The 27,677-nt window shown below is 35.1% G+C and overlaps 1 protein-coding gene across 1 annotated transcript in view; it reads right to left on the bottom strand.

The window, feature by feature from the left end:
* LOC150092431 (uncharacterized) overlaps positions 1-16,815 on the bottom strand; it is a 126,334-nt gene extending 109,519 nt beyond the window's left edge. The window contains exon 1 of the mRNA XM_090414862.1: positions 16,314-16,815. Coding sequence (XP_090270988.1) covers positions 16,314-16,815 — 502 coding nt within the window. The remainder of the gene's footprint in view (positions 1-16,313) is intronic.
* Between the last annotated feature and the right edge of the window lie 10,862 nt (positions 16,816-27,677).

Genomic DNA, 27,677 nt, shown 5'->3' with positions numbered 1-27,677 from the left:
CCATCTTACTCCTGCAATTTGTTCCAGTTCATCCCTCCACCTTCTTCTCGGTCTTCCTCTTTGTCTTGCTCCATCCATTGGTCTCCACTCTGTTGTTTTTCTAGTCATCCAATGTATTTTAGCATACTTCTCTATAGGAGATGTTGTGTTGTTCTCAGCTTTTTGTTTAGGGCTTCTGTTAAAGTCCATGTTTCTCCTCCATATGTTAAGATAGGAAGTATGCACTGGTCGAAAGCTTTCCTTTTTAGACTCATAGGGATGTCACTTCTGAATATGTCTTTCATTTTCCCATAAGCCATCTAATCCAAGGTGAATTCTTTGTTCAATCTCTTTTCTTTGGCAATCCTCAAAGGATAACAATTGGCCCAAATATACATATGAAGTAACTTGTTCTATTTCATGGTTTTCAACTTTGACAGTTCTATAGTTTATGTATTTACTAGGGGAGCTAAGCCCCCCCTAGCACCTATGGCACCCAATCCCCTGATTTTCGGGCTGGTAAGTCATGACTGATTATATGCAGTTGCTTGTGTTGCACTACTTAAGGAGAGAGACTTACCCAATGGTAGTGCAACACAAGGGTGACTCGCAGCAAAGGTGGTGTAAGCATCACGGACGTCACATCCGTTTCGAATTTTATGTCACATCTGTGACATAGAAACATTTCAAATTTCGGCTTATCTTAAATTCCTGGAAACCTCTAATTAAAGGAACTTTAATGGAAAAAAGATAAATAAAGTAAGAAAAAATAATTTCATGAATAGGTAGAGTAGATATTTATAATCCTGCATAATCATAAATAAACTAAATAAATCTTCTAACACCTTTTTATTTTATATAGAGTAGATAACTAATAACGTGACATATACATTTCAAATTTTGTCTTATCTTTTTATAGATATAGAGTAGATTCATCATTATTTTTGTTTTTATTCTATTTATTTTTAATCCAATTACTCTGGAGGCTTCATTTAGCTGATTTAGCCTTTCTTCCAGATCTTCAAGATAATCTGCTATTAGGACAATATCATCTGCAAATTTCAGATGACGCAGCCTTTCTCCATTTATGTTTATTCCTTTTGTTTCCCAATCAAGGCTTCTAAAGACTTCCTCTAGTGCAGCTGTAAATAATTTGGGAGATATGGTGTCGCCTTGCTGGATGCCTTTTTGTATTGGGAACTTTTCACTGTTTTTATATAATTTAATTACATCAGTGGCATTATTTTAAATATGTTTTAAGTGTTTCAATATATGGTTTCTCAGTTCCCTGGGTTTCAAGTGCATTTAGTGTTGCAGATGTTTTAACTGAATCAAATGCTTTTTCATAGTCTATATAGGCCAGACATAAGGGTTTATTGTATTCACTTGATTTTTCAATGAGCTGTCTTAATGTGTGAATATGGTCCAAAATAATGTAACTCTTAAATCCAGCTTGTTCACAGGATTGCATTCCCTCTAGTTTAGATTTTATTCTATTATTTATAATTTTTGTGAAGACTTTATATATGGTGAGGAGTAGGCTTAGTCTGTAGTTTTTAATTTCTTCCTTATTACCCTTTTTAAACATTAATATTAGAAGTGAATTGTTCCACTTCCAATTTTTTGGAATTTTTCTCTGTTTTTAGGTATTTATTAAAGAATTTAGTCAGCTGTTTGATGACAGAGCTTCCTCCCAGTTTTAAGAAGTCTACCATAATTCCATCTTCTCCTGGGGCCTTCCCATTCTTCATTTCCCTGCAGTACCATTTCCATTTCACCATGTAAGATCTCAGGGGCATCGTGTTCTTCCTCACTCGAGTTATCCATAGATGATTCTTGGATGTCTCCGTCTTTGTCTTCATAGAGTTCAGTATAAAATTCCTGAATTCTTTTGATTATTGCATTTCTATTTTTTATAAGTTCGCCATTGTTTCCTCTTACAGAAACTATTTCCTTTGTTCCAACTGATAATGTTCATCTTACGACCTTCATATTACTATTGTTTTCTATTGTTTCTTTAATTTTTCTAGTATTATACGATCTAATTTCATGTTTCATCCTTTTACGTATAGTTTTACAAATTTCCATATATTCTATTTTATTGGTGTCATTCAAATCTCTTTTCATATCTCTTCTTTTCGTCATCAGATCTAAGGTTTCCTGTCTTAGTTTTTCCTCTCTTTAGTACCTTTTTACACCTCCTATTTCTAGTGCACAATTCAGAATTCATTTCAGAATTGTGCACTAGAAATAGGTAGTAGCTGGTAATAGCTGTGTTTAATAGGTAGTCAATGATAGTAGCTGTATTTAACTTTTTTTAGTTCAATTTTGAGTGATTCTCTATGACAACTTTTATTGTGGTAGAGGTGCTAAATTTAGCAGTCTCCAAATTCTGAAAACCTCTGACCTCTTCATCTTCCTATCTACGAAGCAAAACCCTTTGTGATCTAGATATCCAAGTAGCAAAATCATCTTCCTCGGTGATCTTAACATCCACAACTCCAACTGGCTTCCCTTTTCGAACATTACAAACTAAGCTGGATGCCATGCAGAAGATACTTCTATAACCTAATGTAAATTGTACATCTATCAACCCAAATTCTTGAAACCCTCCTGACTCCTCCGATACTCGATCTTTTTTTTTTTTTTTTTTTTAAACCAGTTCTCCTTCCAGGTACATGTAGAGGTCACCTCTATTCTACATAATCCAAGTTAAAAAATTTCATACAAATTTACTTATTCACAGAATACTCTCCCTCCAGCCACTCCCAATCTCATGTCCTTCAGCACTAAGTGGGATGACTTTGAAAATTCTACTCTTCTTCTTCTCCATGGTTAGACTTCTGCTCTGTTGATCTAAACACCTGTTAGGAGTGAATCACAGAAATTATTCTATGCCTTCGTTCCACATTTCACCCAAAATTCTTCACCGCTTTTCAAGTTTTGGTTCAACTAAAGGTGTAACAAAGTGATTGGAAAAAACAGCTTACCACAAGTAGCTTGTATTATCAAGAACACCAGTTGCACACTCAGTATATGCTGAAGCATGTAACAAATGCAAAACAACTATTGATAAATTCAAAACTGACTTTGTAATGGACAATCATAAAAAAATTGCCTTTTGTCCAAATGGAAGCTGTGCCTTCTGGTCCCTTACAAACGCCAGTAGATGCAACTTTGGCTCACCTGGATTTTCACATCTCTCTCTCATCTGTGATGCCATCTATGGAATCACAGTTACAGCACCAAAAAATAAAAGTGTGACCTCCTGGCATCACTCTTTTCCTCTAACTTCTACACAGATGACCAAGGCAACCTTCTACCATACCATAAGCCTCCTGTATTAGTTCAGCAAAACAACATCAGAAGAATGCTAAAGAACATTAATAAGTCTTCTCATCTTGATAGTATCTCTATGTTGTACTAAAACACTGCTTCGAAACTAAGACCTCTCCTATATCGCTGGCACTTTTCTCAATACATGGAAACAAGTGCATATCCAACTTATTCCAAAAAATGGAGATAAGTGTGCTGTCAAACTACCATCCTACTGCCATCGTTTTAATTGTCTCCAAAATATTAGAAAGTCATCAACAGTCAACTTCTCCGACTAGAAAGACCTATCAGTAATTAATAACCACAAGTATTGGTTATGCCAATCCAGATCCACAACTGACCTCTTAATTACATCACCCATCACTCTGGGGCACATGCCATGGAGAGGTAAAGAGAAACACATGCTGTCACTCTTGACATTTCTGTTTGTAAATTTTGTTCTTCCAAGAAAAATTAAACGAAACCTTTTATATATTTTGTTTAATCCTTTATCCAAGTGTAAGCAAACAAAGCATGTGCCTGAAGTATTTTCAGGACTGTGGCAAAGGTGGTATAACTTCTCATCACTTGCCTTAGCATCGCATATTGCAAAGCACATCTCCTTGCAGATATGTATAATGCTATGCATTAAGGGAAGGATCACTACTCAGACCAGTTTCTACCTTTATTGAGGTCTCATCAGTGGGAGCCAGACCCAGAGATGGTGATACTAAGGTGAAAGTAATGGAGAAGTCATATTTCCATGTACAAGTTGCCAAAAGGTGTCACACCTTATTATTAAAATTCTCTGGATTAGAGATAGCTGATGGAAGTTTTTTCCCACTTGGCTATGCTACCAATTATATATTTGGTTTAACACGTTCATTGCCAAGCTGAAAATTGGAATTTCGTGTGGTGACCAAATTTTTTTTACTTGATAGCGATGTCCACGCGATAACGCGTGACTGGCAATGAGCGTGTTAATCCTTTATCCAAGTGTATGGAAATATCACTTCTCCATTACTTCCACCTTAGTATCACCATCTCTGGGTCTGGCTCCCACTGATGAGACCTCAATAAAGGTCAAAATCGGTTTGAGTAGTGATCCTTCCCTTAATGCATAGCATTATACATGTCTGCAAGGAGATGTGCTTTGCAATATGCGATACTAAGGCAAGTGATGAGAAGTTATACCACCTTTGCCACGAGTTGCCCCAGTCCTGAAAATACTTCAGGTGCAAACTTTGTTTGTTTAATCTTGGATAAAGGAGTAAATCAAATATATAACTGGTAGTAGTAGTAGAAGAGGCTACATTCAATATACTCTCACATCCACATCTTGGCTGCAACAAATGAGCAATTTTGTCCTCGGTGAACCCCAGTTTACTTAAGAATGCTTATGTGTGAAAAACCAGGAATGATATGACTGTACTGAATAAGACAGGATTTGGAGCTTATATTCTTTCAAGGCAAGCCTCTCCTGCAGCAACATACATTTTCAGTAATTTCTACCACTGTTGGAAATATTGTCGAAAATTGATTGAAATCTGAAAAGTGTCTTTCTTAAATTTCTTTTAATGGCTTAAGATTATGAAATCCGTGGCCTTTAAACAAATTTATGGATTAAAGAAAAAACTACAATGCATATCATACTTGACAAGAAATTATATTCTTATTAATCCTATATGCAAGCATAAACATAAGCATGAAATTTTTATTTTCCCATATACTGCACAACCAAGTGGAAAAACTTCCACAAGTCATCCACAATATTTAATAATAAGGTGATACACATTTTTTTTTTTCAACTTGTATAGTGAAAATGTATGGCCTCTGTTTTAATTTAATCTTGGTATCTTCTTGGGTCTGGCTCCCACTGATGAGATCTCAATGAAAATTAAAACTGGTCTGGGTCCCATAATGTTTTAGCATTATAGGATACTGAGCTGAAGTGAAGTTAACAGCCTCTATATACAAGTAGACGAGTTTGAAGTTACTTCATGTTTATGCTTAAGATTAAAACAAGTATATTTCTTGTCAAGTATAATATACATTCTAACCAAATGGACAAACTTTCCATAACTTGTTTTATGCTGACATAATAATGAGCATAATCAATATCAAAATAACTTTTGATCAGACCTTATGTGACTGATTAAACATTAATTTAAGAGGTGTTCAAAAGAAACTGAAAATTCATTAAAAAAAAAAATCTAAAGATATCTGAATTGTGCTCACGTGATTATCAAACAAAGATTTATTTGATAATTATGAAAAATGAAATTAAACTGGAATTTCAACTCAAATTTCTTTTTCATGCCAATAACATTTAATAAACATTTTAGATGAAGCACATGCATGATTTTGTTCATATTTATAAAAAAAAAAACTTATTAGTTTTAAAAATATTACAAAGAGTCACGTATAACATTGTGATCATAAGAAATAAGTAAAAATAAGAAGTATTTTATTCTGTAGCAAGTAAACCAATTGTAAATGATATATTGATGTGATCATTCAATTCTTCAAATCTTGTACAACTTCATGAAGACTAAATTCCAAAAGCAATAACAATGTGGAAAGCAGTTATCAAATGATTTATTTAAATGATATCTCTAGTTCAAAACCAAGAATGCTATTACATATGTTGTTCTAATATAAAACATATATTCTAATGATGAAATGTCTTAAAGAAATAGTTTTCAATGAACCAGGTGACAAAACATCCTGTGAAGCAATTCTAAATATTTGTAGCAGTTATCATGAACTTCTTCTGGATAAATAAAATCAACTTAGAATGTATACAAATTATTCAACCAGAAGAAAAATTAGGAGCAAAGCTTTGCTGCTGGGAGACTAAGTTTCTTGTTTTTAAAGCAAAAGTACTAGTTAACATATTACAGAAATCATGGTAAACCCGTAATGTGTAATTTACAATAGCATTACAAATGTTCTATCCTCATGTTGTGCTTAAATATAAAGAAATGATAGATACATTTTATATAGGTTACACAGAATTTAATCATTTTAATTAGACGTGATGCGCACTAGTAACTACAATTATGTGCAGACTTGAGTATATAAACATTGGTAATTTCCTTTTTTTTTCTTTTTATCTTGAATAACTGCCTGCTGAGTCACTTCCTATTTCAATAAGCATCATCCTGTTTCTCAGCATGGTGATGTTGACAAGCAACTTATCAAGGGAAATCTCATTCAAAAAGACTGATGACCTGACTCTTCTCTCTCTCTCTCTCTCTCTTTGTTATTGCATTTTTCTCCTTTTTACAGCACAAAGGAGAGAAAAATAATTTGGTGGAAGCTAGTTGCAATTTAGTTGCTTTTTTGTATTCTGCTTTGATAATATTAATTAATTAATCAAAATTAATAATATATTAGCATCAGTATTAATATATATTATAATATTCTATTATATATATAATAACAGTATTATAATATTAGTATTAATATTATTAATACTAATATATTAATAATATCATTAATATCTGGTTTGAAATTTTAATTAATATTTTATATTAATAATATATTTGGTTGGCATCAGGAAGCCTTCAACAGAGACAAAGATTAAGACTGATGAGGGAGGCCTGTAACTATAAATAATTGTAATTCAATGTGTAGAATTTCTATAGACAAAAAACATGTTCTACACAATGAATGCTGACCACTGTGTTACCTTGAAAGAAAGAAAGAATAAATGGTTATAAAAAAGGGCTAGAAGAAGAATATATTAGTATCCATGTCCTATTATACACACACACACACACACACAAATTATATAACACTATACTTAATTAATTTAATTTTTAAATAAAACTACTTTACAATACCTGAAAATTTTACAATTTAGTCTTTTTCTAACTAGTATTCTGTAAATATGTAAAACTTAATTCATATATTAATTTAAATCACACTTCAGCATGCCAAATTAAATTCTAAACTTGAAAGAATAACAAGCATAATAAGAATTTTTATGTGATTCTATTATGTACAATGATAAAAAGTTTCTAATTCATACCTCTTATTTCTTTTGTTTTTCAGAATTGTCAATACATATACATATATATGTATATACATATATGCCAAGATATATATATATATCTCAAGCCTTTATTTTATAGATATTTCTATATTTGTTTTTCTGCAGGTAATATTAAACATACATCTGTGGAATGAACCGTATGAGAACAGGTTGAGGATTTGTGGGTTGCAAAAATTGGTTGATAGGCGGAGGAGGGGAGATATGATTGAGACATTCAAATTACTGAAGGGTTTCTATAAAATTAATTCAGAATATATTTCTGAGAACAGGGCTGGTTGTGGGAGGACTAGGGGACATCCATGGAAACTGGGCAAAAGTGTGGTTAGTAAAGGTGTTAGAGCTGGGTTCTTTACTTTTAGAGTAGTGAATGAGTGGAATGCGCTCCCTGAGTCTGTAGTGGATGCTGTGACAGTGAATGAGTTTAAGGCGAGGTATGATAGATACTGTATGAATGTCAGATAGTTGTGATGAATATGATTTGGGGCCTCCCTCGATGAGTCTAATGACTCCCTGGAGTTGCCCGTAATAATAGTAATAGTAATAATATGTGACAAAGGGGACTAAACAATCTAGATCTGCTCCTCTTCAGCAAAGGTGCGAGCATTAAAATGGATGGTGTGTACCCATTTACTATCTTTTGACAGAATTTTTCATTCATCATCATCATCAAATTCCTGCCATGTACCCTCAATGGGTGTACAGGATATGATAGTACTACATGAAAAAAATTACATCATTATTAATTTCCTATGAACAATTTTCCTCCAAATCAGTATGTTACTTGTCAAGACTCCAACTTTATCAGATTTTATATTTCTATCGTCTAAGGCACTTTGTACCGTATCAATCCATCTATATCTTGGTCTTCTTCTGGGTTGTTTTGCTGCCAACGTGGCAGAGAACATTTGTTTTGCTAATCTTTCTTCACCCATTCTGTTTTAGTGACCATACCACTTGAGATTAGGTCTGCTAACGCATTCCTGGATGCTGACAATGTCAAGTTCTTTCCTAATATCCTCGTTTTTAATATGATATTACCATTGATGCCATCTGTTCACGCCTATAATCTTTCTCAGGACTCTCATATCTGCGGTCTCTAGTCTTTGGTCAAGTGTTTTACTTCCGACCCAGCTCTCAGATCCATAAGTTAAAACTGGTTTGAACACTGTCTTGTATACAGCTAACTTAGTGTTTTGACTAATTTCTCTCTTATTCCATATGAATTTATTCAATTGACTTCCGACCATACCAGCTTTGCTGATTTTGTTGTCTATTTATATAGTGAATTTACCATCTTCAGTAAAAATCGTGCCTAAATAGCTGAAATGTTTTACTTGTTCCACAGGTTCTCCATTCACAACACAGTTGACAGTTTAAATGATTCTGCCTATTTTCATTGTCTTTGTGTTTTTAAAACTGGTTTAAAACTGGTTTGAACCACATCATACCACATCTACTACAACAGCTATTCAATTTAGTCAGAGAATCTTGCAGACTTGTAGCAGATTTATTTAGAAGTATAACATCATCCGCATAAAGCAAAGAGCTGACATTAACATCTCCAATTTTGATATCATGTTTAATACCACTTTCCTTCATAATGTGATCCATATAGATAATGAATAACAGAGGGTATAATGTACATCCTTGATTCACACCAGATTTAACATTAAACCATCTTCCTGTATTTCATTCAATTCTAACTGCTGACTTACAACTCAAATAAAGCCTAAGTATTGCTTAATATAATGATCCACTGACACCATATAACTGCAGCATATTGAATAGCTTCTCTCTTGGCGCCTTGTCATATGCCTTTTCCAAATCGACAAAACTTAAATACAGATCTTTGTTATATTCCCATGCTTTCTCGACTATTTGTCGTAAAGCGAAGATCTGATCCTGACAGCCTCTTGGCCTGAATCCAGCTTGTTCTTCACCAAGCTTTTCTTCTACAATTCTTCTCAACCGTTTCTCAAGTATACTTGCATAGATCTTGCCAGGAACACTCAGTAGGGAAATACCTCTGTAATTCTCACAAGCAGTTTTATTTCCCTTTTATTTCTCATAGTAGCTGACTATGAGAGCTCTACTCCAATCATCGGGAATTCGTCCCTCTGTCCAGGCTTTCTGAACTATGCAGTACAGCCACTGTAAGACTCTTACCACCATACTTCAGCATTTCTGGTCGAATATCATCTACTCCTGCTGCCTTTCCACATTTCAAGCCTTTGATGACTTTTTCTACTTCAAGTATGGATATGTATTCCTGACTGCATGGCTGGTCAGTGTTGTTTACCACTGTGCTGTCATCACTGCTTGTTTCATTGAGCAGTTTTTCAAAGTAATTAAAGTAATTACTCTATACTTCAAGGATATCTTTTTCTCCTGTTTTCATGTCACCTTTATCATCTCTAACTCCTTTTACAGCACTCTTTCCTCCATTCTTAAGCTTCTTCAACAACCTCCAGAATATTTTGTCACCTTCTTGATATTTATTTTCTATATTCTTGCCAAAAGTCTTCCCATGACTTTTGTTTAGCTAGTTTTACACAGTGTTTAGCATTCTTGCATTTGTCTCTATATTCTCTAAGAGCACAAGCTGACTTATTTGACAGGAACTTTTGATATACTTTCTTCTTTTCCTTCATTGCCTCTTTAACTTCCTGTGTCCACCAGGGAGTTCTGATTTTTTATCGTTACAGACAAACTCACCACATGCCTCTCTGGCAGAATCAATCAATATTTTCTTCAGAGTTTGCCACTGAATCTCCAAGGTTTGATTCCTGTTCTCAAACTCTTTTATTTTTTCGTCAATAATCTTTGTGTATTTTAGCCTACAGTTCACATCTGAGAGCTGCTCAACTTTTATTTGTTTTAAAACTTTCTTAAATGTTATTCTTTTCAATATGAAATTCAATTTTATCCTGCTCAAGACTAAATAGTGATCACTTCCAATTTCAAATCCTCTGTACACTCTGGTGTCCTGCACCAGGGAGAAAACATCACTATCAACAATAACATAGTCAATTAGACTTTTCTTATTTCTAGCCTCTTCTCTCCATGTGAATTTGTGCACATTTTTATGTTGGAACATGGTGTTAGTAATAACTAGTCCATGTCCTGAGCAGAAATCTAACAGATATTTGCCATTATTATTAGCTATGTTCTTTTCTCCAAATTTTCCCAAAAAATATTTTTGTATGTCTCACAATCATTTCCTACTCTGCTATTTAGATCCCCAACAAGGACCAACTTTTCCTTTTTCATTGTGTTAGTTGCTTTTTCTAAAGCCTCAAAAAATTCCTCCACTTCTACCTTAGTAGAACCTTCTGTGGGACCATAGGCACAAATAAGTCTCATTGTTCAGTTCCCCATTCTCATATTTGCCCACATTACTCTACTTGAGACTGACTGCCATTCAAGAAGATTAGCCTCGTATTTTGTGTTGAATACTATGGCTACTCCTTCGTTTCCTTGATTGTCATTGCCTGAATATAACATTTTGTATTTATTGCTCGGAAAGATCTCACCAGTTTTGTCTTTTTTGTTTCAGTCACCCCTATTATGTCGATCTGGTACTTATCTAATTCCTCAGCGAGCTCCATTTCTTTGCCATTCAGGCTTCTTATGTTGATAGTAATGATCTTTAAATCTGGTGATGTTGAGTTGGGGTGTGCTTTCAGATTTGTTCCAGTAGTTGACTTTTCGCTGTTCGCCCCTGTTCCATGGCGAAAACAACGGGGGCCTTGTTTAATCGGGGCGACGTCCCAGTCGGCATGAAATTTTGTCATGTTGTACCATCATTTTTTATTTTGGTTTAACCAATAAGAATACAATTTGGTCGGCTAAATTCCAAATTGCCAGCCCATCCTCGTTCATTCAGTATCCAAGTAGATACCCATGTACTTGGATACTGAACCACAAGAAGGTGAGGATTAGGTCAGAAGCCCTGGTCGGTTCTCTGCATTCCTTTAAAGGCTATGTGGAGGTGTCCTCTCAGTTATACAGCTTTGACCCTTAAGCACCCCTATTTAATAGTCTATCCAGTTAATGGGACCATCAGTTAACTGAGGCAGCCAGTTATTTGGAACAAATCTTAAAGAACAAAACCAAATTGAGAAAACTGCCAGAGTTTTTCTTCACTTATTATTATTATTATTATTATTATTATTATTATTCAGGCCTCCAAGGAGTCAAAAGACTCATCGAGGGAGGTCCTTCCTAAGACATAAAGTCTGTCAAGACTCATCGAGGGGAGGTCCCCCCCTGAGAAACACAAAGTTTATCATACCACTCTTTAAAGTCACTGACCGTTCTCGCTCCCACCACTCCATCAGGCAATGCATTCCACGGCTCAACCACCCTCCACACAAAGAAACCACTCCTTACCCTCTTGCTCACAGTTTCCTTTCGTAACTTCCAGGGATGGCCTCTTGTCATCACTCCTTCCCGCTGATCAACCAAGCGAAAGAACTCCCCAGTGTCAACCCTGTAACCACCTCTCACCAGTTTAAAAGTCTCAATCATATCACCTCTCCTTCTTCTATCCGCCAAACTCTGCAGTCCACATTCTCTCAGCCGATCCTCATAACTATCCTTGTACAGTCCTGAAACCATCTTTGTCATCCGTCTTTGTATCCTTTCCAGAGTTAATTTATCCCCTTCAAATCCTGGGGACCAAATCTGAGAACAATAGTCCAAGTGTGGTCTGATCAGAGACTTATACAACGGAATGATAACCCTCTTATCTCTGCAGGTCAGTGTCCTTCTCATAATAGCAGCAATCCTCTGTGTTACCTTCACCACCTTTGCAATATGTCCCCTAAACTTCAGGTTTCTATCAATCATCAACCCCAGATCTCTTGTCTCCCCTACTTCTTCCAGTATAACTCCTCCCATAGAGTATGCAGCATCCCATCGATGTTTCCCAAACCTCAAGACCTTACATTTTGCTGCATTAAACTGACACCCCCATTCATTTGCCCATCTATCTAGCTTATTTAAATCCTCTTGCAGGGCTACCACATCTGCGCTATTACTAATAATCCTTCCCAGCTTCGCATCATCCACAAACAACTGAATATCCCCCTGCAATCCACTGGCTATGTCATTGATATAAAGGTTAAACAATATAGGTCCTAGTACTGAGCCCTGTGGGACCCCACTTGTAACCCTCTGCCTCCTGGAAACTGCTCCACCATACACAACTCTCTGATACCTATCAGACAGCCAATCCTGAATCCAGTTGACCAATCTGACATCCAGACCCATGTGCTGCAACTTAAATATCAGCTTATCATGTGGCACCCTGTCAAATGCCTTCGCCAAGTCTAAGAAAATTGCAGTATATGCCTTTCCCTCATCTAATGCTCTTGTAACTTTATTATAAAAGGCTAGCATATTGCTAAAACAAGAGCGTCCTTTCACAAATCCATGTTGATTCTCACAGATAACATTACCCTCATCTGCCCAATGCTGTACACGGTCCCTCACTACTTTCTCCAAGATCTTAACAACTACTGATGACACACAGACTGGCCTATAATTAGACACTTCCAGTCTGTTACCACCCTTATGCAATGGCACTATCTTACCTTCCTTCCATTCTCTGGGCACCTTTGCCAAAGCCAGACTTTCATTGTAAAGCCACGTTAAAGGTATTGTCAATTCGCTAGCACATTCTATCAAAACTCGTGGTGAAATACCATCCAGTCCCACAGCTTTACTGACATCCAGAGTACTCAGTATCTGAAACACACTCTCCTCCTGTACCTCCAGACCTCGTACCAGTCCTATCCCTCTAGCATTAAAACTGACTCCTCTAGGATGAAATACTCCAATAAAGTGTTCATTTTATTTGAAATAATGCATGTACATTCTTTAAAAATACCTATCAAAACTCCTGAAGCCTCACACTCGATATTCAAATTCCTTCTTGAAAAACTCAGCATATTTTGAAGAGAAACTTTCAGAATATATTAGCTAGCTTAGATGTAGGTTTGCTGTTTGCAAACATTTCTGTGGAAGAATCAGTAGATATCCTTGCAAAAGTATTTCCTCCTCCATCACTGCCTCCAATCTTCACTTTTCACTTTGAAAGGGAAGATTTTACCAAAAATATGGTTTAGCAATGAGCTCAACTTTATCGCCCTCCCAATCACTAACTTAAATATGAAGAAGTATGAGGAAGATGATCCTAAAGCCACATGTCTGGTGGAAATATGTTGATGATATGGTTATCACATGAAAACATACCTAAAAAGATCATGAAGAATTTGTGAAATTGCTGAGTAATTGCCATTCCAGAGATTGAGTTAAACAGTAAATCACCATTCTAGATATCCTATCGAACAAAGTCTCATCAAGGGAGGGCACCTAACTCTACAACTCTCTGTCTCCACCAACTACAAAGAATCACAACTACCATCATCATCTATACCATCTACCACCCACCACCACTACTAGTATTTTCACAGACAATCACAAACATCCATGCCCATGGTGGGATTCAAACCCACAGCCTTTTGGCTGGAGTGCAGATAAGCTAACCACTCGGCCAACCAGGTCAGCAGAAAATGTTGGTTTATCAGAAAATATCTCACATTAATCCAGAAATCCATTAAAAGCACTGTCCCTTTACCATACAAAGGCAACACTTGCATCAAGGCAAATAGTCAGATTATTAAAATCCATCATGTCAGAACAATCTTCAAACCAGTTAACACCTTACAATGTTTCCTACATTACCTTAAAGACAGCATTCCATTCCATAAACACTCTGGGGTATACAAGATTTCTTATTCCTGTGGAAAGGTGTACATGAATCAAACTAAGGAAAGTTTCGAAATCCATACAAAAGAACATGTACGTAATGTTGAAAATAAGAGAGAAGAAAGAACCTGATTCATTATCCTTGCAGAATATCACAACGTAAATTGGTAAGTATCCTCCATGCCTTACTTAGACGAGAATACTTTCATCAGAAAGTTCAAGGTCATCCAAGGTAATTTGCTCACATAAACACACTAAACAGAAATCAAGGAATTATACTTCATGACATTTGAAAGTCATTAATTAGTGTATGTAACATTGAAGACCTACGTTATGGTGGCAATCACATACAGGGTTTGCACAACAGTGTACAGACTTATGATGTGCCTAATAATATGCATGATTAAATTATCAATCAAATATTCAGGACTGAATATAGTACAACACTATATTCAGTCCTGAAGATATTTTCAGGTGCAAACTTTGTTTGCTCTCACTGGGATAAAGGATTAAACTAAATTTATCATGTAGAAGTAATATTGATTTTAAATGAAGAAAGTACTATGAGATTTAACTTGCCTGATTATTCAATGGATAGCAAAATCTCATGCAGTTCCAATGCCTTCACAAAATCTAGAGTACTGAGGATTCTAAACATATTTTCTTCATTCACTTCTAGTCCTTCAATCTTTCCCATTCCTTCAGGAAAAAAATCTGCTTAATCAGCATGAGATAATGAAATAACTAACAACATGATTATTAAATAACTTTGCAATGTCATTTGCATTGGTTACCCATCACCATCTCCAGATATATATCCATAATCGTTTCCTCTCCTGCTTGCCATATAATAAAAGAGCTCTGGTATTTTCCTTATATCATGTTAATTTTCTCACATAATTTTTTTTTAAATTTTATTTTTACTGCACTAGTTACTTTCCTATCTTGAGCTTATATTCCTCATGCAACTGCACTCTAACTCTCTCTTTATATCCATTTCCATAACCACTTTTTCATCTGCAACTCCTATTTGAATTTAGTCAACCATTTTTACTTCAAACTATATTTTTCTTTCTCGAAATATATAATCTTCCAATGCTGCTAACGTAAATTTCTTAATTAGATCCTAATGATCTTTTGATTTATTTTTGACTCCTTCAAATTCTTCTATTCATGGTACTTCTTCAAGCTGATTCCCAAGTCTGTTATAATCACCTATTCTATCTTCTGTATGCCAAACTATATAATCATTATAGTCAACAGAAAATTATGACCAAATCCAAAACTCTTCATCCTTGTGTTCCCTTTGCCATATACTGCCCAAGATATGTCTTAAAAAATTCCAGAAATTTAGTTTCCATACTACTATGTACTGTTTTTGCTATCCATTCTATGTTATTATAACTTAAACTTTCTAGTAATGATCACTTACTTCACACTTGCTGAGATAATTTGTCTCAAGATTTCCCACTCATTACCCTATATTTTTTATAGACTACAGCAACATCGCACTCATCATCACACCATACGATCTCAAAGCATTTGTTACCATTTTCCCTCTCAGTTTTCTATGCTGAGAAAGCACAATTTGCACTTATCCTAAGTAACACCATACCACTCCATTTCCCTTACCCATTCTGCAAAACAAAAGATACATCTCTCTATTCTTGTCAAGATGTCATCTTCTACCAATTGTTACAATGATACCGATAATCTTAGGATAGATTCTATCAATGCCACAAACTCATTCCCTTTATTCCTCATACTGCTGGCATTTGTATAAAAGCACTGTCAGTATTATCATTAATATCATACTGCACCTATTTTTGTTTTTGTTTCTCCCTCTCTCTCTCGCTCTCTGCAATTCTTACTTTTTAGCAGAACAAATGGGATTGTTTTCAGTGCAAAGTTTTTCACACTACAGTGCTCTTAACTTATAAATTTGTAGATACACACACAAACACACGTGTGCGTGCCCGCACTCACACAATTTACAAGTTTGGAATTTGGAAATTTGAAATTCACAATTTCAAATAACCAAAGCTATTATTAGTTTTTGTTTTTCTCAAACAGATACATGAAAATGCCAATACATAAAATTCTGTCATCATGATTATTAATTTTCAAACAAAAAGAACATTCACTAGTTCTTTAAATGAATACACTTTCACTAAAAAATACTCACTGAAACCTTGTCGAATACCATGGTTGCACTGGCCTTGCGTAGTGTTTACGTTATCCCTTAAGGAAATATTCTGCAAGTTTTCTGGGTGTGTACGGTTAATGTCTGGTGGACAGGATGCTCTACTAGAAACAGTTGTCGCTGTAGCTAATTCAGAGGCTGACTTCCTTAATGGTCGCAATGGAGCAGGAGGTGGAAGAATATTGTTCTGCAAGGGTGAAACACGGCCAGTTCGTGGAGCAGGAGTAGGTGATTGAGATTTTCTTTCTATACTTCCTTGTTTAGAATCAAGAACTGTATCAGCATCCTTGACATTATTCATGCAGTCAGCTAATGGGTGCACTGCAGCATGACTATCAACCTGAATTGTTTGGGAAGGTTCAATTGTTGCAACTCTTTCCCCAGCTTTCAACTCATCTTCAAATTTTACCCAAGTCCTGCGAGGTTCCTTTGCATCATTGGTATTGCTGTTAAACTCTTCAGTTTTAGTTGGACTTTCAGCCATATCGTGTAAAACTGGATACTGCTTCTAAAGTAAGAAATGAAATATATTAATTAAACAATGTTTCATACAGAATGCAATTATTACTATTATTACACAACAGGTCCACTATAGTTCCATCTATATAGATATCTTAAATCTTATTTTAGTATCAGCAAATTGTTCAGCAAACAGTTACAAACAATTTGTCAGGAGCTATGTCACGAGTGTCCAAACTTTTTTTATGTCAAAGGCTACCTTAAGTCTGAAACTATCTTGTGGACGCATTATACATTTTTATATTTAACTCTAAGCAAAACCAATTTATTTTTACTAGATTAGTGCCCACAAGAGTGAGACAGAGCGTGTGTGTGTGTGTCTCTGTCTCTCTCTAACATCCCCAAAAGTGTTAGAATGTATCTAAAAAGTTCACCTTCCCAACCTTTCATATCCTCTCCAACTAAATATTCCAAAATAAAAGACATACAAGATTTAATGCAGTAAAAATCTACAAATACTCAACAAAAACATCCATGTTGTTGACCTTTCCTTTCCAAAACAAACCATATTTAACCTTGTAAGTATTTGAAGTTATTTTCCCTGCATCAAAAATACTCTGTATTTCGCACAAAAAAAAAAAAAAAAAAAAAAAAAAACTACATTAATTTATTATATCTACAAATCTGCAGATCCTTTGGTCTTTGGGATTAAGTTAAAAAAACAAACAAAAAAAACTTAAAAAAGATGTTTAATATAAAAATAAATAAAAAATAACCTCTTTATAGTCAATGAAGGTGACGTAGAGATCTTGCAGGATGACTTAAATATGCTGGCAGTATGGGCAGAGTTAAATGATTGCCAGTTTAACGTGGCTAAGTGTACGCCGATGATGAGATTGCATGTTGTATTGCTGGCAGTATGGGCAGAGTTAAATGATTGCCAGTTTAACGTGGCTAAGTGTACGCCGATGATGAGATTGCATGTTGTATACTATAGGTATCCCTTCATTAACGTGATTAATTAATCCCTCAATGTTACTGCGTATATCAAAATTGTGTTAATCAAATATAATAATCAATGGTAAAAATTACAATTCGTCCATGATCGATTATTGTATTAATAATTCATTTTATATGGTACTCTTTTAGGAAAGATAAAAAATTAATGCAAAGTAAATGTTTAAAAAATTACTGACTGCATTTTTTCAAAAAAAGTTATCAAGAGTTGTTTGACAGTTTTGGTTTTTTTCTTATCACCATAAATTCTATGATAACTTGCGACATAGCAAAAGAACTCTTTGGGATTTCTTCTGGACTGCTTGGCTAGTTTCTTCTCTAATATGATTTTGCTTTCCTTATATATTGGTCACCTTTTTTTTTTTTTGCCAGATCCTTGTAGTGTTCATGAATTTGCTGGTCACTTTCCTCCTTATATGCCCTCCACAACATTTTTTTTTTCTTCTGAAGCTCATGCTTAATGATATTACTCATTCATCTAACTCCTACCTGATTAACCCTGGTTACCTTAGATATAAATATTTAATATAGCTTCCTCTATATATCCCTTACCTATCTCCCATACACTACTGACATCCTTCTTCTGTCAACCATTTACTCCTATTATAAAAAGTTAATAAATTACTAATCCCCTATTTTTAGGGGATTAGTAATTTATTAACCTACCTCTTCTTGATAGAATATTCCTCATTTTTTATAATCTCCCAAGTCAAGACTGCACAATCACTTTCCTCCAATCGGAGGCAATGTGGCCACCTTAGTTATGGATAATGCTTCTGATCCTATGACCAGGTCCAATACTCCTGCACCTTAAATCCCCTTCATCACATGCTTCAGTAAGTGTATAAATTCTATTTCCTTTCTGCCATGTGATCTCTCTTCCTTCCAATCAATATCTCCATGGCTGAAGTCCCCCATAATAATCATTCAACCTGTACTCATTGGACTAATTATGTGTGCTAGATTATTTCTATTTTTATAATTTTTTTTGTATTTTTATTTTTTTTATATAATCCAGAAACTTTGCTCTAGTGTTACAAACACTGAACTTTTTTCAAAGCACTGCAAGCCTCCAGTAAGAAAGGTGGTGTCTTATATCAGGTGATGAAATTCATTTCTCATAGCACCTCTATAGCGCAACTGGAAGAATGACAGGACATTGCACCCTTTGATTGGAAAAGGTCTAAGTTTGATTCTCGTCATGATGGGAGGAATCTTTATGTGGACTTTTTCAATTGAGGGTAAGTTAGCTGATCTCATACGGAGGTAGCAGGGTTTTTTCTCCTGGGAACTCTGGTTTTTCATCCTGCATACAGACAAATCGGCCCTTTAGAACACATGCAATTTACAGACAAAAAATACTAGCTGTAGTGGTTCTGGCCAGTAGATGGCATTGACATAGGTGATTGGTAGTAGAGGTTCGGTGTAGTAGTGGAGACAGAGAGTTACAGTGGGTGTCCTCCCGCGACGAGTCTTCAGACTCCCTGGAGGTGTCACGAATAATAATAATAAAGGCAATCATAAACATCCATACCCACAGCCTGTTGTTTGAAGAGCAGATATGCTACCCACTTAGCCAACCAGGCCAGCAATTTGATATAATTTATATTGAAATCTGTTTTATCAGAAGCTATTTGCAACATTCATTACTTTTTTTAATGATGCAAATAAAAAAACATGTGTGACAAACAGTGTTAAGTGTAACTTCCATCAACTTAATCCTGGAGAAATGGGAAAAAAGAATCTACAATATTAGTACATTTAATAAATTTATATATTTTCTATAGACACAGTGAGCATCTAAAGTACATATATCATTTTTAAATAAAACCTAACTCATACCTATCAATTCTTTCCAAACTATATCCTTCTCCCCATCCCCCTTGCTTTAAATAACCAATCTGATCAAATGACTGTGACATTTCATGCCATATTGTATAAGGAAAGGTCTAAGTTAAAAACCCTGCTACCTCCGTATGAGATCGGCTAACTCATCCTAAAATGAAAAAGTCCACATAAAGATTCCTCCCGTCATGACAAGAATTGAACTTAGACCTTTTTCAATATGGAAAAGACTTTTTTTTTTTTAAGCTTATCTACGTTAAAATTTTCCTTATCCTATTTAATACATCACATTCATTGCTAGTACTGCTCTCTAAGCTCAACAAGTCACTCAAATATATATTTTTGACTTTCAATGAATCTAAATTTTTTATATTCTAACTACCATAACATAAGTCATTCTTGGTAAGTTTAGTTAATTTTTAGTTTAGTTAACCCCCCCTCCCTTATTTCATAAGTTGGGGAAGAAGACTGAGGCTATGAATTATCAGCCAAGTTGTATATTCTCTGGAGTTGTTAAGGTGTCAAGAGGTTGGTGAAGATAAGGATTCAGAATTGGGTTGATAATAGTAGTATTCCCTATAATGGTTATCAAGAGCCTGTTGGGGGGTTCATTTTCGCAATCTACTCTACTATGTAATAAAACACAGTGACAAATTCATTGTATAAGTGAGATGTATAAAGTCAGATTTTTCAAAGGCCTTTGATATATTGCAAAAAGACAAGCTGGAACTAGTGAGTTGGACAGTTGATTGGCTGTCATAGGTATCAGAAGGTTGTGTATGGGAGGGGGGAAGAAAAGTGATATCCCAAAAGAGAAAGGCCACTAATGAGTACCACAGGGATCTGTTTTGATGCCATTATCGTTTACCTTGTGTGTTAATATAGTAAGACAGGCTTAACTGGTAATATGTTGCTATCTACCAATGATGCACTGTTGGGAAAAACTATGAGGAGCAGAACAGATGTTGTGGACTTACAGGAGGTGGTCAACAAGCCATGAGTAGGCAAGTGTGAATGGGGCCATCAGTTTAATGTTGCAAAGTGTAAAATTCTGAAATTTGACAGGCAAGGTTGGGATGCAGAGTATACGATTAATGAGGAAATGTGGAAGGAGGCAGAAGAGATGAGAGATCAGGTAGTGATGGTCAACAGAGACTTGAAGTTTAGGGGTCACATACTGCTAAAGTTGTTAGAACATCACAATGGATTATGGCAATAATGAGGACCTTGACTTGCTTCAGCATGGTTCCCGTTGTAGCCTGGTTTACAAGGGGATGAGGATATATTAAAGAGGATCCAAAGAGGGTTGGTTTTCTAGATATTCCATAAACCTTACATGTCCTCGCAATCTGGTCCCATTGGATTCACGATCAATAACAAACAAGCTCACTATTGAACATGAATCCAGCAACAGTTTTCCCTTTTGGATACCTTAATAATCATAGATAGTGATCAGATAAGTGCTCAACAGATTGGAGTACAGAACATCAGTCTTTATCACAGGAGGTAGAGGATAGAACACAAAGAATGTTCTTCTTACCTCACAAATCATGAATGTGAGATAGGAATGTTAGTGTTTTTTTTAATGAATGCAAGGCTTATCACTTGTCCTAGTCTTATCTCATGATCAAAGTGAAGATGACATTTGCAACTGAGGTGTGCAAAAAAATGTTTTCTGTTCTAAAAACAAGCATGTTGACAAGTAGCCAGAAGAAAAGATTATCAACAGTTTGCAGAAACTGTCTTTCTGTAACTGTCATAATGCAAGAATGACAAAAAGATGGTAAAGTCATCCACATAAAGGCATTGTTTATTTCATTTGGAGGAAATTGTTCTGTTATCAAGTTAACTTTGAATGCAAATAGCATGACATGTAAAATTGACCCTTGTGGAACTTCCTACTCTTGAAGAAAGGTCAAAAATTCTGTTCCTCAGAAGAAATAAATATAAAACTGATAACTGTTGGAAGAATTGCATTTCAGGATATACAAATACTAAATTTACTTTTTTTTTCGTTTTTTATTTACTTTTAATCTTTCTTTTTTGTTGTTTTATACAATCAAAATTATGCCTTTTGTGACTATACTCTGGAATATTACTTCAAATATGCCAAGTCCTTGAGATATATAGGTAAGAAGCTTGTTTTGAACTCTCACTGCAAAGAATAACTAGTTTTCAGAATAAACTAACATGAATATCAAGAACAGATATTGTAATACAGTACACTCCAGCATATGAACTGCTTGTTTGCATGCTAATCTCTATTATATATATATATATATATAAGCACATCTGTGCTGAACATATAAAAAATTGCATATTAAAATTCTGAAAAAAAGAATCAAAGTTGGAAAATTCTGAATAAAATAACCTGGAAGTAGATAAACTGTTTGAGAAATAATGATCATAAACTGCTTCATATGTCAGATTTTGACAATTAGAGCATAAGCTTAATAATTTTCTCACATATTACTGAGTGTTTATTTTATGACAATGCAATATAAAAATATAAGCATATATTTAGGACTGATGCACAAAATTCATACAAAATGACTTGAACATTTCTTCATATATTATGTAAATTCCAAAATAAACTATTTTGCCTTGCCATGTAAAATCACAACATAATCACAAATAAAAAAAAAAACGATGATAATGCACTCACCAAAAGATAAATACAATTGCCTTTTCAAAGAGAAAGTAGGTAAGACAGGTAAATAAAAAGAGATTGGGTTAGTGACAGCAGAGAAATTATGACAATCATAAAGTTCATAAATTATTATTATTACTTGATACCTCCAGGGAGTCCGAAGACTCATCAAGGGAGGGCACCTACTCTACAACTCTGTCTCCCACTCATTCCACCAACTACAACTAACCGCAACTACACCAATGCCATCTACTGCCCACCACCACTAGTATTTCCACAGACAATCACAAACATCCATGTCCACAGCGGGAATCAAACCCATAGCCTTTTATCTGGAGAGCGAATATGCTAACCACACAAAAAACTAATGTATTTTTTTTTTTTTTATTTCTAGCAGTGTTTACAAGCCCAGAACTACAGAGGGCTAATTTGGATCGAATTATGGCCAAAAAAATTAACTACATGCGTTATCTGGTCAATCTTCTTTACAGGATGAAAAATTCAAATTTCCAGAAGTGGGAGAGCAAGCAATTATACTTAATTTTATGATTTATTCATTCAGGTGCTGTCTCTGATACAGAGAGTTGGAAGCCATGGTTCTCCGCTTCTTCCTCTCCTGTGCATCTCTAAGACATCTCGATAGCTTTTTCCCTGTCCAGTGCTTGTCCTTCCTATAATGATATCTTGGTTGGTTGGTTTCTTTCCTTGTAATTTTTCTTAGGATATGTCCTAAAAATTTAATTTTTCTCTTCCCATTCTCATTCAGTATGCTTTTTTTTTTTTTTTGGTTTGCCCATTAAGTAGTACTTAATGAGTTAAATTTTTTAAATAACAGTGCGGTACAGTATTCCAAGAATTGGAATAATTAAAGGTGGAAATAAAAATGGGTGAATAGTGGAATTTGCAATAATGCAATCATTAATTATAAATATATGAACAGTAATCCAAGAGTTAGAATGATAAATATGGTAGAATAAAAAGGATGAATAGTGGAATTTGCAATAATTACTGAAAAATATATCATGAAAAAACATGATCTCAAGGCAATGAACTACCATATTTTTTTAATATCAATTCTACACATGAGAAAACTATATATATGCAACAATGACAAATATAACATAGCAGAAGAAATAATATGAAAGGAAACTAATGAAGCTCGCAAAAGAAATTTAGCGAATTAGTTCAGTATGCAGCTGCCAAAAACAAAATGATTATATAAAGACCTGCTTTGGTGGATGGTCTCAGGTCTAAAGCAACATACGGTAAAAAATTTTAATGAGTACTTTGTCAAGTATAAACATTTGTAATTCTGCATCCTACTCAAAAAAAAAGAAGAAGAATCGGAAGTGTAAGTGTTCAAATATTAAGTAAAGCAGATATTAATAAATCAGCTGGACTGAGTAAGATATCACTATCAATTTGACTCCATTTAAACTGAATAGTATCACAATACCTTTGAATGTCACATAATGAGTACATTCAACTAGAAGATCCCAAAAAATCAGAAAGTGAGTAAGACAGTGGTACTACATAAGGGTGATGAAATAACTTGATTAATTTGAATATAAACCATGATCATTTTAGATCTTCACTTCTATTTAAATTCAGACGATGTAGCAAGGTTTCAGAACTTTCTTAATATAAGTGTTCTGTGAGATAATAACTTTTATGGAGTATGTTATTCTTTCTAAGGATTTGAAGTCTGGTGGAGATAGCTTGTTCTGCAAGTCCCAATTCTTCTGGCTCATGAAATTTAACATAGTCTAGATGTTCATCACAATGCACAGCCACTGATCTACCTGTCTGACCAAATTATGATAAACCACACTGGCAAAGACTTTGATACACTGTAGAGTGGATCAAAGGTGGAAGTTGTGGAAATGAGCCTAGAAAAGCAGAAATCTTGATGAGTAAGAAGAACACTTGTAAGCCAACTGATTTAAGAAGTTTGGCTATACCTTCAGAGACACCTTTAACTTAAGGAATTATAGCACACAATGGACAACTTCTGTCAATGATCTTGTTAACATAAGATTCGGTAAAGCCATTAGCAAAGAAGATAGACTTGTTGTGATTTATTTCCTGAGAAAATAGTATTTCAGTAGAGGAGAGAGAGAGTGAGCTCTATGTACCAGTCTTAATGGTGCTAGATTTTTAAACAATTGCGATGGTGTGAAACAGCACAAATGTAAAGTCCAGTATGCACTTTCTTTCTAAAACCTGACAAATGAAGGCTACCATCTGGATGACAAAGTAAAAGAAGATTTAAAAAGGCTATCCATTTGCTCTCTTCTACCTCAAGAGTGAATCAGATACGATGGTGAGAACTTGATCTTACTGATGAACCCTTAGATCCATTGTAAGGGAACCATGTCAAACCATATCCATTGTTCAAACCATTCCACGAAGTAGTTAGGTAAATAGTAGGCAAAAGAGGATTATCCATTGATGTACTCTCAATTTGTTGATAAAGCTTACTCTGGCAGGTGAAGTAACCAGTCAGCATTAACATCTGGGACCCTAATCAGAGGAGTCTACCCATCCTAGGGGATGGAATGGTTCAGAAAGAGGAATAATAAGCAAACTAAATATTTATCACAAGGCAACAAGTGAAGACAAAAACATTTGAATTTAAATGAATTACGTTGGTTTCCATAAATTAATAAACAAAAAGAAAAATCGCAATAACTCGGAGTAAAAAGGAAAAAAAAAACAAAGTAAGGTACATTATGTAAATAGTGACAATAAGTCTGGTTATTTATTGTATACAATGGAGTACCATTAAACAGCAGTATGTGTAAATGAGCCATAGCATAAAAGCAGGTCTTTGGAGTGGTTTTCCATTTCATGTCTGGAGTGGGAACAAGGCATTTTGCGATAGAAAATTTCTTGTATACAGCTGTAAGACATCATTCAACTGATGAATTAAGGTGGCAAGCCATCATAAGTTTAGATACTAGCCCAGTCAGGAGGAGATAATAGATAGTTCTATGCAAGTTCTTTTGTGTGGTTCATAGACTGTGGAACCAATTCCAACAGTCACAAACAGTATCCTGTAGTTACAGCAAAGGAAGATAGCCAGTTAAAAATGCAGTGGGATGACTGATATCTCCGATTATATGCTCACCAAGACATCAGTGCCTCTGAATCAGCTACAATCTAACCTCACATCGACTACAGGATGCATTGGTATTTGCATCTAATATGCACAGAAGGCTTCATGAAAGTGATCTGTATGCTAAGTGACCAGTAGTTTGCATGTCCCATCGCCATACCACAGGAAACAATGTTTGAAATGTGCCAGGCTCCACATCGACTGGATCCAAGGCCAATTGTGGTGGTGGGATGGGGGGGGGGGTTTCAGTATCATTTACAGATAAGTCCCAATTTGCTCTACAAAGCAATATCAGGTATGCTCTGATCTGGAGAAAACCAGGGACAAGTTATCATACCTCTAATATCCATGAAAAAGACAGATGATGGAGATAGTGTAATGCTTTGGGGAGGCATCTTGTTGGTGGATACAGCAACCTGTATGTGCTTCCTAGTGGAACCATGAATGCTGTAACTTATAGAGATGAGGACCTGGATCCCATCAGTCTGCAGGTGTAATAGGGGTGACATTTACCCTACAAAATGATAACGCTCATCCTCAGCAAAGCACATGAACCAATATATCCTGACCTTAATTCTATTCATCATGTCTGGGATGCTCTAGGTAGACATGCTGTTGCTCTCAACCACTCAACAAAATCTTCAGAGGCTTGTGTGAAAGTTTTGCAGGAGATTGTTATTACCAACTGAGTTCCTGGACATCATTATATACAATATGAAACATCACTGTGAGCACTGTATTGCTGTGAGGGGATGACCATATTCCTTATTTTGGCACTTGGAAAATCTCATTTTGACTTCTTGTTTTCTTTTACTAATGTTTTCATAGTCCGTGCGGTTAGCCTAGTGGCTTTGCGCTTCGCAACCATATGCCTGGGGAAGGAGTGTCCTAGGTTCGATTCCCGTCCACAACGTGAGGAGCTTAAGGATCTTCCTCAGCCATAGCCAAGTTAGCCGGTCTTGGGCGTGGGCAGCAGGGTTTTTTCCGCCAGTTTATCTGCGGTTTTTCATCCCGCAAGCAGGCAAACCTGGCCCCGTGAACACACAGGTTACAGTCATAAATACTTACGGCAAGGAAGGCAACGGGAAACCACCTTGCTCATAATCATCTCTCCCTAGAATGGTAGCATTTAGCTACCCTCCCGCGGCCGTATGGCAGATGGGAACCAGAAGAAGAAGAATGTTTTCATGTACCTATTTGTCATTAAATTAAACTATTTATTTAAATTTTTGTGGGTATTTCTTTCACAACTCATATGGTACTGCTTTTCACCAAATTGCATGAAAATTCATCATAAAATGTGAGTTATTATGAGTTTTCTTTCTGTTCCTTAATTTATGGACATTAGTGTATAATCATAACAGATGTTATACTTCCACATGCCCACAAAATTCAAATGTGTTCAATTTCGGCAGAGATTTTTATTAAATGCAAAAAGTGCGCTCAGGAAGATTCAAACTCAGCAAAGATGCCATTTTTAAACTGCTCAATATAACTCAAGCTTAGCAGCGAAAAGGATAAAACTAAGGGTAATTAATATAAGTAATTAAAACAGTCAAATATGATCATATTGCTATTATTGTTAATTCTTACTGATTGTTATCATTGATTATTATACACTTGGAATGGAAGTTTAACAAAATACAGTTAATTAGATGAATGTTAATAAATAAATTAACACACTGCTGTGGTTATTATTGTTAATTTTTTTAAAATAGTTAATATAAATATAACTAGATAGTTTAAAATGATATGCAAATAGTGCAAGACTTACACGTTGTCTATTATTCACATTATAACTTAGTTCATAGTATGAACTCCAAACATAATAGTAACTGACAATGCATGATTGCCAACTGTCAAATATTAATTAAACATAAATTCGTGATTAATGCAAAGCACACACCTGAAAGGATCTATGCTTTGCATTAATGGATACTAAGGCAATATGAAGTTATTAGCCTCTGTATACAAGTAGCCGTGTTGTGAAGATACTTTGTGTGCAAACTTTGCTTGCTTACACTTAGATAAAGGATGAAACAAGAATATAATTTCTTTACATCTTTAACTTAATTTAAAACCAATGGGAAAAAACTTTCAATGTCTACATATACTTGTTTCTCACTGAAGTCATCATATAACTGTCTGCCATCCCAAGTGATCACTTTATAGTTACTCTCCAAATGGAGGTAGATTTGACACCCTATTTATAATAATATTGGATGAGATGATCAAATCCAAGACCCTATGCCCTTTG

This window comes from Typopeltis vanoorti, chromosome 26 (assembly GCF_054136105.1).
Source record: "Typopeltis vanoorti isolate ZY-2024b chromosome 26, IOZ_Tvanoo_1.0, whole genome shotgun sequence".
NCBI lineage: Eukaryota > Metazoa > Arthropoda > Arachnida > Uropygi > Thelyphonidae > Typopeltis > Typopeltis vanoorti.
The sequence above is the reverse complement of the archived record's forward strand: the minus strand, read 5'-3'. Positions and strand labels throughout refer to the sequence as shown.